A 14,376-nucleotide genomic window follows, 5' to 3' on the forward strand; every position below is an offset into this window, starting at 1 on the left:
GATTGGGGCTGAATTAAATTAGACTCCGTCAACTCAATTCAGTTCCAGTTGTTCTGCATCCCAACTCTTGAGTTGACCCCGTTTTGTTGTCCGTTGAATGCCACCGTTGAATTCGAATTCCACCAGACCAGACCAGACCAGACCAGACCAGAGAGAGCACCATGCCGTATCGACATCCTTGGCTGGCGCCGTTGAGCAGTTGCGGAAGCGCCATGGGTGATCGGCGATTCCGAGTTGAGCACCAGACCAGACAACTATTGCCAGCACTTGAAGCCCTCTCAACCAGAATTGTTGACCTTGCTACGAACTGTGCACCGTCGTGCGGTATTAACAACAAATGGCCTGCAAAATAAAGCAGCTTTGCAACTCCACCAACGATCCGATCCGGCGAACGCGGGCTCCAGTAATAGCACAGCTGAAGACTTTTTTCTCTGTTACTCTCTTGCCACACCCGTTTGCCAAGGCCAAGTAGTCATCTCCTCAGTGGCCATTCCTCCCCACCCGAACATACATGTGCAGACTTCAGGTAGCTCTCCCAAAGTCCGAAGGTTCCATTGGCGGTTCTTCACGGAGCGTCAGCCACGATACAGAGGGCTCCATGCTTCAGCGACAGCTGTGAACGATGCAAACTGATTAATCGTTCGCAGACTTCCCGTCGGTTGACTGGACAAGTTTCAAGCTGCGGCCATGGCGCTGCGTTTCAATGACTGCCGACGAGTCAAGTCAGCCTGTGCCAGCCAAGGCGGCGTTGTGTCTGGTCCAGATTTCCTCTTCTCCACCATCCGGAAGCAATATTCCTCGTCCCATTCTACGAGTGGTCGGATCACATATTGTAATGTCCACCTCGCCATAGAATCAGGCAGGGCTTGCAGAGTCATTGGCTCCCACTGGTTGATTCTGTGTATTTTGGAACAATATTTACATTTTGTTTTTTTTGTTCTGAGAATGGACCAGCCAGGTCATTCCTCGACTTGGAAGTGTTGCTGTCGGCTCTGCACACTGTGCGCACTGGTGGACCTGAAGTGCCGATGGCTTGGATCCAAGTTCAGACGTCTGGTTCCTTGACTTTAAAGCTGGATGCGTTCAATGTTCAAATGTTGCCATCCAAACATCAGACTCGTCCCTTTTTATTGCAGCACTGCCTTCCTTGCGTGTGTTTAATAAGCGGACAGTCCACCTTTAGAAATGTCCCAGCTTTGAACCCAGAAACAGGCAATTCAGCACATGATGGATAATTTAGCCAATCCTGGTTCTCAGAAAATGAAGTCACGTCCCGTGTATGCTGAAGAAAAACGATCTAGATCCTTTGCCTGCTCAAGCTTACAGCCGGGGGGTCATAAATATGTGAAGAAGGAAAGGTATCGCATATCGCATTATATGCTGAGGTATATTGGGCTGTGTTAGTGTATGTGGGCAAATACCTTTGACCACCGACTGCACACAGCAAATGTGACACTGCTGGGATTTGCTGCTGAATGCCCTGGACAATTTATCATTTTATCCTAGACCCAGGCTTGGCCCTGCCAGATATTCCAGGCATCGTACATACCAAGATCGCCTGATTGCAATATATCAAGTCTGAGCCAGTCTGACCAGGTGCATGGGTGTCCGCCGTCGACGGGTTTTAGTAAGCACAGTGCGTACCCGGGGTCACCCCCAACATTGGAATAGCATTTCCTCTCAGCGCGTGCCAAAATATGCCGCGAGTCGCCTCCTGATAATTATTAATAGTGTCAAGCTCTCGGCAAAATCCAGTCGCCAATCCCGACGCCAGGCTGGTCTTACCGTCACTAAATGATGCTAACTGGTGTTGGACGTTTCTTGAAATGATCTAGCTCGAGGTAGAGAAACGTTCCAGCGTCATTGACCATTTCAGGATTGTGCGCCGTCAACCTCGTCCTGTTGGCTGTTGAGTCCACAGATGTTACATTGTCGTTGGCCATGTCTTTGCTAGTGGCTGCTTGCTCGGCATCTGATGTCTTGTATATCCAGGCATCCCCCATCGAGATTTGTGATTCGAAAGGGAAGGGGACAAGAGCTTGCTTGATTACGGCAAATGCCAACCAGGATTCAGAATAGAGCACAGTTTTTGGTTCAATTTTGGTTTGGTGCGTTGACCCGTTTGTTCGTCTGCAGGGGGGTCTGCCACCCTCCATCGGTGATTGTGATCACTGATAACTGGATGCCCACAAACTCAAATTTGATCTGCACGCATCAGAATGCAACAGAAGAAACAAGGTTTGGACTTGCTGTTTGAGAATCAGCCTGCCCATTGAACCACGGAGTTGTTGTTATTGACCGGTTTGTAGAACCCACCTACCTAGGTAGGTACTCAGCTTTGCTAGGATGTGTCAAGTTCCATAATAGTTCTCCACGCCTATTGTACGTACGGAGTAGCGACCACACATTTCGGCCTCCTGCGCTCCTTGAGAAGGAGCACTTGAGTTCTTGCCCAAAGATGTCAGGTTGTAGCAAAACGACTACAGCAAATGTAGCTAGTAGTAAACTGCGCACAGGAAGAACGGTATGAGTAATTCGTGTCAAGTTGGATGGGTTGCCTGGAGCCAATTCGTATGCACCTTCCGTGTGCACATCGACAACAGTGCGGATAAGTCACCACCCAAACAACAGGAGAGAATCAAATCGCATTGATGAGTCTGGTGTCGCAAACGCCATGCGCCGACCCATCACAAATAGAACCCCATCCGTCAAGGTCGCCAGGCACGCAAAGCACATTGGATGCCACCGAAAAAAACGTTGGTACAGAGGCTGTGCACTGAGGAACCACTCACTTCGCGTTCTCACCACTAAAGCAGACTGGCAACTGAGCCCCTTCCCTCCCTCTCCCACCTCCGTTCGCAAAAGATGCCACTCTTTTGCGGGTACGACATGGGATGCATCAAGCTGGTATTCGTCGCCAAGGCAGCCATCTCGTGCGATACGATCCCGCCCCTCTTCGGTCCCATCGCGCCTGCCGAATCCCTCCAATCCCAACATGGCTTGGGCTCTCTTTGTCCGTGTGCGGTACGTGGACTTATCCACCATTGGTTCCTGTCAACTTGATTGCACCAAACTTGACACCTTCGCCTCGGCAGCGTCGGGTAGGCGGCACAATTACGCACTGTCGCCCAGGGTACGTACCAGTACGAGGACGAGGGAGGGTGTTTCTTTTGCGAGGTGGGTCGAGTTCAGAGTCAACACGCCTCCATTTTCTCGTATGGATGATTTGCTGCCACACATGTAGTCGTGTGCTTCTTTGGCGCCAGCAGGACGGAGTGGTCAGGCGATTGAAGAGCTCAAGCTTTAATATCGGGCTGGAGGACGGCCTGTAACGGGGGTTCCCAAAGCCTAAGTCTGAAAAGGGGAGCAGAGCACATTTGGTCGCAGAGCGAGCACTGCGGTCTGGAGTCACTGTGAGGTTGTGTCAATAGGCTCTTCCAGGCAGTCTGATATACCGCGCAGCAGCCCTCTTAGGACCATCACCACCTGGCCCTTTCTCTAGGAGAGTTTGGAGTTCAATGGGGGATTCTCGTTCCATGCTGATTTCATGATTGATGGTTAGCCTAATCGATTTCAGCGTATGCAAGTTGACGCCTACCAGGACCGCATGAAGCCAATTACGGGATATCGAGCATATTGAATTGTGGCTCTCCCCAAGTGGCAGATGTGACACTGGCTCCTTGCTTGTGTGCGAAAGGGGTCGAAATTAATCACAGAACTACCCTCAATCCTGCTTTGTTTGAATTCCACACCGAAATAACACGCTGATTGTCGTTCATCACCGGCTCGCTCCTTGCTTTAATTGTCTGGATATCATAGGTAGTCATGGGTGAGAAAGGTGATAAGCCGTGGAGGCAACCCAGAATCCATCCACCTGGCCGACCCGGATCAGCAATCAAGGCCCCCCTTCTCTGTTGCTAATCCGGACCCCTTCTGATCCCTGCATAACTTGCAACTTGGCTGTGGGATCGGGTGGATTGGTTGTGTTTGACCAGGCGGTGCTTGCAAGTCTAGTCTGGTAGCGTGCTAGGCAAACTGGGTTCTTCTTTTGCCGCTTGTTTTTTTTTCCCGCAGCAGCGAGCCAGAAGCAGGCCCCCCCTCCAACCAGTCCAGAGTTTGCTCGTCTAGAAACAAAATATGGACAAAAAAGCTGATGAGTGGAGACTGGGAGACTATCTTTGGGCACTCCGTATCGTGTCTGGCCTGAGTCGATCCATGTCAAAGACTGGGAGCGAGCGACAGGGAAGCGCCGCATCCGCACATGGCTCCTGATGGCTGTTGATGGTGCAGCAACTTTGGCCAATTGTCTGGTCCCAGCACCAGGCAGTTCTTGACACTCCAGCCATAGTGAGTCTAGTTGAGTCAATACTTGCTCAGCCAGTCACTTCCAGTAAAGTACGCAACGTTGGCCCAGCGAGATGCTGAGCACCAACGTTCGGTTCAGCTTCAAATCATAGCCGAGATCAATTGATGTTCTGAGTCCAGCCAGGCCGTCAGCAGGTGACTGCTGCGGTCGGTCCGGCTCCATGTTCTGATCCTGCCTCGCCCGGCACTACAAGTTTGCCGGCTTCCACTGTCAGAGTCCACTGTAGCTGTGCCGCAGCCACTGTGCATCCGCCGCCACCGTGGTGAGCACGGCTCCCACAGCGGGTCCGGTGTATTGCACCAGGCCAGTGCTGGCTCAACCAGCTCAGACTGGCTGGGCCTTGCACAATGTGAAGGATTGATTTCATGTCTGGTGGCCAGAATCTCACCGGAGCAGAGTATTCAAACCTGTCACATCATCCCCTCAACCCCATGAAACATATCCAGCTTCTTACTCCCACGCTCACTTTTGTCTTCGCCGCCGAATAGACTATCCTGCGACTCTCCTCGCTCGCTTGCGCTGTGTTTTCTGACCTTCGCTTCCCGTCCATCTCAACGTCCCCGCGAGCGCCGTTCGCTTCGCCCGCCGACGTTCGAGCCACAACGACTTTACTAGCCCGGCCATTCCTCGCTCATCACCACGAGAACGAACGAGTCCAACCCTCTCGCTGCCCTGGAAATAGCACGGCGCTTTTCTCCCTTTCCTCCTCTCCTCGTCTACCTACCATCCCGAGTCCTACACTATATATAGCCATGCTTAGATGGCTTGTTAGTGCCCTCTTCCTGGCACTACCGATTGGAACTACCATTGGTATTTTGCTAGGTCTTCAGGCATACAATCATGCAAAGGGCCAGCCGCCTCCATTCTCAGGCGGTGATGATGGCAATGGTTTGCCTGGTATTGGCACTCCCAAGGGCAAGGATACGATAGAAATGAAGTGTGACCAGGCCTTCGGCTTCGATCCTAAATCAAAGAATCAAAACTTCATACGTAAGTCGGCTTCTCTCGCCATTCGTACCCGCTTTTGCTATTTACCTTTTTGAAATCTTGTCGCAAATTTATGGAGGGGATTTATGACTAGATTTCGAATGCTGACGAGTTTTCTTTTCCTCCTAGTGAACCCCAATCCTTGGGGCTGGAAAAAAGGCGATGACGGCGGACTTTGCATGCAGGTAAACTTCAATGGGAACAGGACATATGCAACGCAATTCTCGGCACCCCCGTTCAACGTTACCTGGCAATATCCTCGAGCTGCCGCTGGACAAAACAACGTCCATGCCTTCCCCAACGCCAAAGTGGACAGCAAAAACTTTCCCGTCAAAATTGGATCCATCTCAAAGCTCGAGTTTGACGTTGAGTGGTACCTATCGATGAAGAATGACACACAAGAGGAGGTTACCGACAACGATGTGACAACCAATCAGATCAATGCCAACGTTGCTATTGATATGTTTATGGATAAGGATGGTACACAAGCCGAAGACAGTGAGAAGGCTGGGTACGAAGTCATGGTTTGGTTTGCCGACTTTGGTACTGACGCTTGGCCGCTTGGCAAAACCAACACCGCCGATAAAGGCTTGAAGAATACCACAACCGTTCAGGGTGTGGAGTTGTACGTACTCGGTGGTCGGTGGTCCATGTTGAGAATGTCTCTGCTAATACTTCACAGCGAGTTGTATTCGGGCTTAAATCCCCAGACTAAGCAAATGGTCTTGTCTTGGGTAGCAACCAAGGCGACAAACAATTTTAAAGGTGATCTGAAGCCCCTACTGGATACAATCTTTGGCATGAACAATCCCGACTATCCACAAAAAGAGGATTATCTGGGATACCTCGCTTTTGGACAGGAAGCCTACAGTTCTACCAAGAATGTTACCTTCTCAGTGCCTAGTCTTGCTGTCGATGTCGAGACGTCTTGAAGCACTCGACTTACGCACACACGGAGCAAAGTGTTATTTTTGCGTGCACCTCACCTGTTTTCGTGCGAGCTAAATTATGCGGTGGCATTGTCAAGAGGCGGACAACTCCAGAGTTGGCTTACCATGCAGCCTAGAGACACGGGTGAAAAATACCAGCATTCAGCGTTCATATGAGATACGCTGCACCGTTAATATGTATACTGTGGGAGCGAATGACCGACAGTGGAAGCGGTAATCATAAAGCGATACATGTAGTATTGATCGACTTGGCGTTTATTTGGAGATTACTGGACTGTGTCTTGCTAGACACTAGCTGTTTTTTGTTTTTTATTTTGATATATCTTGTTGTTATGCATTAGGCAACACGGGCTGACGTTGTATATTACGGCACTCGCTATGCAGAAGCGAAGTAGCTTATGGGATTGGTAGGTGCAGACGGTCTTATTTTGTACAGCATGATAATCCATAGACAATTCAAGCATGTTTCGACTGTGACTCCATTTGTCCTGCACGTTGAGCACATGTGAATCCCGACCAGCGGATTGGTAAGCCAAATGGTGTTATTATTTCCAGCGAGGCTGGCAAATCCCCTGTAAACTCGAGGACGGAATCTGCGGCTCGCTTCTAGCTTCGTCTTCTTTTTACCAGGCATATCTTAAGCTTGAAACGCGCCACATGTATTTAAAGGAATATTATATGCCTTAACTACCTACCTAGGTAGTCGAGGCAATGAGACGGCAGACTCATGCCAGGTTAACACCAGGTACCTGAGAGGTACCCTAGAGCTTCACTTCTATAGGCAACTGATGTAATAAACATTGTTACAACCTACAGTGCAAGCAAGGTTTACTACCTAGAAGTCTAGCAGGAAAAGTACAAAGAATTGCTTGCCAGCCTCTGTGGAGCCGTTTATGTCTGTGAAATTCTGTCATGTGTAGATGAAGTGATGAGATGAGCAGTTCGGCTAGGAAGTTGAGTATGACATAAAGGAGCAGAAGAAAGTAGACACAACATGGAATGAATACTCTGGATTCCACCAGGACAATAGGCATCAATACTAATTTGCTACTCCCATAGCTTGCTGGAGCCATGACTATGATCTGCGCATTGAAAGCTTCAGTGAACCAGATCCCGGACAAGGAGCAGCACGAGTCCACGCCTCAACCACGAGATCAACAATTAAGTAAGTTCAAAAAGTATTGCTGCTCGTCTAACTGACCCTTTGATGTCCAACGCCTTTCGCTGCTTTGAAAGTTTTCCAGTACTGTGGTGTGTTGACTGCAACCATTTCACCATTGGAGCCGTTGTTTCCCAAGTCGTGGGGCTGTTGTTTCTGTCCACAACTGGCTAAATAAAAGGTGGTGGTACTCCAATGCGAAACAATAGGGGAAAGACAGTCGGGCAAGCAGAATCTACCAAGTTGTCGTGCAGAGCTGTTGCGTGCTTCCCACCCTCGTGTCATCTTGCAACCAGGATGAAGCCACGATGATCTCACACTACCGAACGGAGACTCCTTTCAATAAGGCTTAGTTTGATGGCTAAAAATTAGTCTTTAATTTTTTGACATGCAATAGTTTTAGCCTATTCGTGGAAACCATTCTAAATTCTTACCGCCACGTAATGTGATACGAAAACATCCTATTCGGGCATCAATTAATCATACTGGCTCATAAAAGCCTTTGCTGTGTCACGATGGACGTGACACGCCTGGCAGAATGTATCCATTATTAATGCCGCCGTTGAAAGAGATTAGTTGCAATGGTCCGTGGTGAGTTCAGATTAGTTGGAGTGGTCCGTGGTTTAGTTAGATTTGTATGGGCTCGTCTTGTTCGGTGGTGATGTTTGGGTTATTTCTCCCGTCTTCGAAAACCATTTACGTTGACAGTCGTCACGATGTTTGGACGGGTACTCGCGCCTTGCAATTGTTTTCGCCTCGGTCCAAGGTGGCTTATCGCCGCTTTGGTAATATTAGCGCTCTTGTTCTTTCCAACAAAGGAGAAACCCGTGTATAGAGACGAAACTTTCGGCCTTCTCAGTACAACTTCGGCAAACTCACGATTCGCCATCGCTACGTTTCTGACTGGGGGCCGTGCCGCGGTAGTGGACAACATTGCCTTTCAGTCTAATCCCTATTTCACCGCTACTCGTGTTCTCTTATATCAAACTCTGCATTCTCCAGAGACAAGATGCAATAGTTCGGTAGACTTTATTGCCTTGGTTACGTCCAATGTCCCGGAAGAGAATAGACAACAGTTGCGCGACGAGGGAGCGGTCGTGGTAGAAGCACAGGACATTCCCCTTAAATGGTGGGTAAAGACCGGAGTGACAAGGTGGAAGGATCAGTTCTTGAAGCTGAGATTATTCGAAATGACACAATACGACCGGCTTCTTTTTATCGATGCTGACACGCTGATACGGGGCAAAATCGACGACGTTTTCCACGAACTCGAGGTCAAAACACCGGCCCCAACACTACATCACCATCAAAAGAAAAGGGACGAAGCGCAACTCCCTAACCAGTACATGTTTGCGGCTCGTTCAGACAATCAGCTGACCGGAGAGCGAGACCATCCATTTCCACCACTAAACACCAACGTGTTCAGCGCTGGGTTTTGGGTTGCTGCACCATCCCGCGAATTATTCGACTACTTAATGTCAGCCATGAGACATTACGGCCGATTCGATCCTCACACAATGGAACAGAGCCTGCTCAACTATGCTTTCCGCCGAGGCGGCCCAATGCCGTGGCGAGAATTGCATCATAAATGGAGCGCAACGTGGCCGAGTCACAGAGATCTTGAAGGAAATGTAGCGTCCTTACATGAGAAGTTTTGGAATACCGGGCCAGAGGAACTGGTAGATTTATGGACGTCGGAAAAGGAAAAGATGGAGGAGTTTTTCCTGAACAAGACCAGTTCGACACAAAGATGATGAAGCCCACTGCCGGTGAAGGCTTGTTCGGCTCTAGCACCAGAACATAACTATATTCCGCCATCTTCCCTTTTCTCGTCTTCGACTGTACAAATTTGGAGAAATGAGCTACGTATGATGATAATGGACTTGAGATCTTGTACTTATACGCGGCAGAGCTTTCTGAATACGGGAGTTACCGCAAACGCCGTGCTTTACTACTGCTAGTCTACCTAATGAAAACTAGCCGTGGATCACCTAATTCCGCTTGACGATTTCCCAGTGTCGAATTTGGTAGTTGCACTTGGGAGCGAGAGTTCGCAGTGGAGTGGCAGGAAACTCCCATTTCAATCCAACAAACCGGACAAGGAGCTCCTCCAGCCACTGAGACGACTGGCAAATATCTGCCAAATTGCCCAAACTCGATACGGGTACATCCAATCGCATTATCTTGCCTTCAGCGGGAATATTAAACCATCTCTAACCTCCCACTTGAGCAAGTTGCTAAAACTTGTTGTACGTCTTAGTTCCGCCGCCACTTCGTTATTACAATTCAAGTACCAACTTGGCGGCTTAGTGTTAAGCGGGAGGCGGCGGGCTATCGAACTGGCTCCTCTGGTACCCCTTGTCTTTTGACTTGGCTTTGTTTTCCCGTCCAATACTCGCTTCGCTCTTTTCCTGGGACTGGTGTCGGAAGCCCTCCAGTTATACAGCCTTGGGTCAACGAGCGAATAGACACGCTCCCGAGATGGCGTACTTCTCAGGTTGTACTTGATTTGACAACCACTCCCGTTGGGAAATGCGTAGACTGAGATTTTATTCTTCTTGCTCTCGTGCTCCGCGTTCCAGATTCGCACCATATCGTCAAACTCCCAATAGTCGTTAATACTAAACTGGAACGTTTCAAACTCTATAGCAGATATCCACTCAGGCGTAAGTCGCGGGTTTAATTCGGGGGTTGTAGCAAAATGGAGGATAGTCAGAGCTGTACTAAAGTCGCAGAGTTTTCCGCTGATAAGTTGTCGGTGTGCCACATCGATTTGGACTATGCCGAGCTGGTGTAGTCCAATAACATCTGGGAGTACCCTGCGTGCATCCCTTGTCCGTAAATCTTGGTAACCTTGACCGAATTCCTTAACAATACCGCGGATAGGCGGCGGCCTGCTGTCTTTGACCACAAAGCGCGAGCGTAGATCCTCACCTCCAGCGAAATCGATATTCCCGTCAAACCTGAGGTTAAGGTGGCTGAATTGATTCATCATGGCCCGCTCGTGTTCCTCATCTAGAAGCACGTAACCGAAGCATCGGACTGCCAGTTCATCATGACCAGCCTCTTGAATGCGCCCAAAGGCACGGCATTCGCAGCTAAAAGGCTCCGAGTAATTGTAGAGAAGGCTCATTGCCTCGAGATCGTCGGGGTCGACGTCTTCAGGACCCAGCCAATCGCCTTCGTAGACGAATCTGAACTGTATAGAAAACCTAGTATTAACAAGTAGCTCATTATGCATAGTCGAGTATATTGACTACTCACAAGTTTCAACGCGTAGATTTGCCCCAGGATTCTGATTTTGAAGACATGTGCATGCATTCCTTCATCGATGTAGTCAAGAAATTCGATCTCCTGCGGGCCTTGGAAATCGAATGGTTTCAACTTTGGGCCGTCGCAATGTGGCAGTGGCACCAAATCGGCGACAGATGCGGACAAATCTGGGTACATGGCGAAGCCGAGAGAAGGTCAGTTGATGTGAGTGATGGTGATAAAACGAGTAGCAGCGGCAAGACACGTCCCAGACGGTGTTGCATCTGCGTTCTTTAAATACAACGGTCCTTTCATTCTATGCTGCTAGAGACTCACCTTTCATACATGTTTATTACCTGAAACGTGATTACTAGATGTTTGTTTGGAGTGAGATGTATGAACAATGCACGAATGTTCTTAGTAAGCAATCTGGTGAGGTTGGCGGCACGGCCCGTCATGTTGTTTCGAGTCAAGTTGCAAACTCTGGAACCAACATTGAAGGTTGATTTTGATCCTTCGTTCGGAATGACATCCTACAGTGTTTAGGGGAAGTCACCTCATACTTCAATATCAACTACTCCCTGAATTAGCCTGTGCGTGCATATAGACTACATATGTAGACTTTTAGTCTCATGGAGTCTCCCCAAAGCAACCAAAGCAGTTGAGAATGAGATGACTCAACCATGAAAGAAGCCACAAAGAAATGGTATTTCCGTGCTAAACCCGGCTCATCATGGTCTTCACGCGGCGACCGAGCACATGTCTGCGACTTTGACACATGTATCAAAGAGACAGCTAATATTAATAAATTTAATATTACTGAGGGGTGTCATTAGATTCTGTTCATTAGAATTGGATCATGGATACCTGGTTGTTAGCCTTGTGACCTCGTGGATATTTGATGATGCAGCATGTGCACAACGGAAACCTTGACACAACTGCGTCAAATTTCCCGTTCGGGAAATTCACCAGCTCGTCTGTCCGACATCGCTATGGCTTGACTGTGTATGTGTCATACCACATGCTTCTTGCTTGGATGGTAGTGTGCGCCAGCGTCTTAGCCTCTCCTAGGACATCCTGATACATCAAAACATTTCAAAAAGCCTTCATCTCTGACACGGATGGGAACAAATTATTCCACCCCGGATAACGACATACTTCATCCGGTTTTCCTCTTTCATCGCCATTACGATGTTCAGGTCGAGTCAAGTCGCTTCTGCTGCCGCAAGGGCACCATTCCAGTCGACTAAACGATATGCAAACGCCTACCTTTCCATCAAGAACCTGCAGCTGTCAAAACAGGGTCTTCACAGAGCTCAAACCTATTCAACTGCTGCCGGTACATCCATTCAAACATTGTACGTATCGCGTACGGTCCCCTCTACCCGGACGGCCAGTGCCTCACCTCTCCCGAAGTGGAATAACCCATCATTGACCTCGTCTTCAACCTGGACAGACATACGCCATTGGAGTCTAGTCCGGCGCTTAGTTCGTCTGACAGAGGTAATGCTAGCCATGTACAGCCTCTGGCTAACTCTCGACGTCGCGGCATGGATGAATCGTACGTTCGGAACTCCAACCCCAACTCAAGTGGCTCAGACTGCGTTAACTACTATCAGTTTTATTGGCAAATCGGGCGGGGAGATCTTTCATGATATGATGGCCAGGCACAACGTGAAGCACATATGTAAGTTGTCTCCAAGCGATCCCTAGTTGGTGGTAGTTCTTGACTGACCAGTTTTTCTACAGTTGGGTATCCTGGCGGATGTATCCTCCCTGTATTTGATGCGATTTATAAGTCAAAACACTTCGAATTCGTTCTCCCGAGGCATGAACAAGGCGCTGGGCATATGGCAGAAGGTTACGCAAGAGCATCAGGGAGACCTGGTGTTGTTCTCGTCACTTCGGGCCCTGGTGCCACAAACTTGGTGACGCCGATGGCTGATGCGCTCGCTGATGGCGTACCAATGGTGGTGTTCACTGGTCAAGTGCCGACTACATCTCTTGGCAGTGATGCCTTTCAGGAAGCCGACGTTGTTGGAATATCTCAGGGGTGCACCAAATGGAACGTGATGGTGAAAAGTGTCGCTGAACTACCGCGGAGGATAAACGAGGCATTTGAAATAGCCACAAGTGGCAGACCGGGACCGGTTCTGGTCGATCTACCGAAAGACGTAACGGCCGGCATACTTCGGAGGGCTATTCCGACCGAGACGTCACTGCCGAGTAAAACGAGTACTGCGGTTCGGGCGGTTGAAGAGTTTCACCAACAACAACGAGATACCACGATTGGGAGGGTAGCCGATTTGGTCAACATAGCTGAACGTCCCATTATATTCGCTGGTCACGGCATAGTCTCTTCCGAAGGAGGGCCTGAACTACTCAAAGCACTAGCAGACAAGTCCTCGATCCCTGTTACTACATCACTCCATGGTCTAGGGGCTTTCGATGAGCTGGACAAGAAGTCGTTGCACATGGTTGGCATGCACGGGGCAGCATATGCGAACATGGCTATTCAGCATGCAGATTTAATCATTGCTCTAGGAGCTAGATTTGATGAACGGGTGACGCTCAATGTCTCAAAATTTGCGCCCGGTGCAAAAGCTGCTGCGGAAGCTGGTCGCGGCGGCATCGTTCATTTTGAGATCATGCCCAAAAATATAAACAAGGTTGTGGAAACAGTCGAATCTGTCGAAGGTGATGTGGCTGCAAATTTACGAAAGCTTGTACCACTGGTGCGTTCAAAGTCAATGTCTGACCGTTCACAGTGGTTTGATGAGCTTAGTGAGTGGAAACGGAAGTGGCCACTCTCAAATCATGAAAGGACGGATAGCGAATCCGGCTCAATTAAACCGCAAACCTTGATAGAGCAGCTGAACAAGCTTACTGAAGACCGAAAGGAGCGGACATATATCACAACTGGCGTCGGCCAACATCAAATGTGGACGGCGCAGCACTACCGCTGGCGATACCCACGCACGATGATATCTTCAGGCGGTTTGGGCACAATGGGCTTTGGTCTCCCGGCTGCGATCGGGGTCAAGGTTGCTAAGCCCGAATGCCTTGTCATTGACATTGATGGAGATGCTTCCTTCTGTATGACTTTATCCGAGCTTGGCACAGCGTCGCAATTTGACATTGGAGTCAAGGTGATTGTGCTTAACAACGAGGAGCAAGGCATGGTGACGCAATGGCAAAATCTCTTCTATGAGGACCGGTATTCTCACACACACCAAACAAACCCCGACTTCATGATGCTGGCAGATTCCATGGGGGTACAACACAGGCGAGCGACGAAAGCTAACGAGCTTGTTGACTCTCTAAGGTGGTTGATCGACTCGCATGGCCCGGCTCTTCTTGAAGTGGTTACCGAGAAGAAAGTCCCTGTTTTGCCGATGGTGCCTTCGGGCTCGGCGCTGCACGAGTTCATTACATGGGACAGTGGGAAAGACAAGAAGAGGCGCGACTTGATGCGTAAACGGACGGGTGGTCGCCACGGTTAGCATGAAAGTCGGCCCTTAACACTGACACGCCTTGGGTTTACAGCGGGGGATCAAGATTATTTTACTCGGAAAGGGTATATGATATCGCAGTATATGCTACTATATACTTGGATGTATTCCAGTATACTCGGCTGTGGGCAAATACCTTCACCGGAGACT

At 49.3% G+C, this 14,376-nt stretch overlaps 4 protein-coding genes across 4 annotated transcripts; 3 read left to right on the forward strand and 1 right to left on the reverse strand.

Annotated features, from left to right (window-relative positions):
- Positions 1-5,118: 5,118 nt before the first annotated feature.
- On the forward strand, positions 5,119-6,285 carry VFPPC_14695 (glycoside hydrolase family 12; the record flags this gene model as incomplete). Its single annotated transcript, XM_018292463.1, has 3 exons — positions 5,119-5,356; positions 5,483-5,978; positions 6,036-6,285. The coding sequence occupies 3 exons, from the start codon at positions 5,119-5,121 to the stop codon at positions 6,283-6,285; spliced, it is 984 nt and encodes a 327-aa protein (XP_018137804.1).
- Positions 6,286-8,178: 1,893 nt separating this feature from the next.
- Positions 8,179-9,216, forward strand: VFPPC_09946 (glycosyl transferase family 8 protein; the record flags this gene model as incomplete). Its single annotated transcript, XM_018288401.1, has 1 exon — positions 8,179-9,216. The coding sequence occupies one exon, from the start codon at positions 8,179-8,181 to the stop codon at positions 9,214-9,216; it is 1,038 nt and encodes a 345-aa protein (XP_018137803.1).
- Positions 9,217-9,641: 425 nt separating this feature from the next.
- On the reverse strand, positions 9,642-10,912 carry VFPPC_09945 (kinetochore sim4 complex subunit FTA2 domain-containing protein; the record flags this gene model as incomplete). Its single annotated transcript, XM_018288400.1, has 2 exons — positions 9,642-10,661; positions 10,727-10,912. 2 exons carry the CDS (start codon positions 10,910-10,912, stop codon positions 9,642-9,644), a joined length of 1,206 nt encoding a protein of 401 aa, XP_018137802.1.
- Positions 10,913-11,905: 993 nt separating this feature from the next.
- VFPPC_09944 (acetolactate synthase, mitochondrial precursor) lies at positions 11,906-14,217 on the forward strand (the record flags this gene model as incomplete). The annotated part of the gene is made up of 4 exons (XM_022428683.1): positions 11,906-12,072; positions 12,228-12,275; positions 12,334-12,401; positions 12,464-14,217. 4 exons carry the CDS (start codon positions 11,906-11,908, stop codon positions 14,215-14,217), a joined length of 2,037 nt encoding a protein of 678 aa, XP_022284049.1.
- Between the last annotated feature and the right edge of the window lie 159 nt (positions 14,218-14,376).

The sequence above is a fragment of the Pochonia chlamydosporia genome, chromosome 4 (genome assembly GCF_001653235.2).
Source record: "Pochonia chlamydosporia 170 chromosome 4, whole genome shotgun sequence".
Classification (NCBI taxonomy): Eukaryota; Fungi; Ascomycota; class Sordariomycetes; order Hypocreales; family Clavicipitaceae; genus Pochonia; species Pochonia chlamydosporia.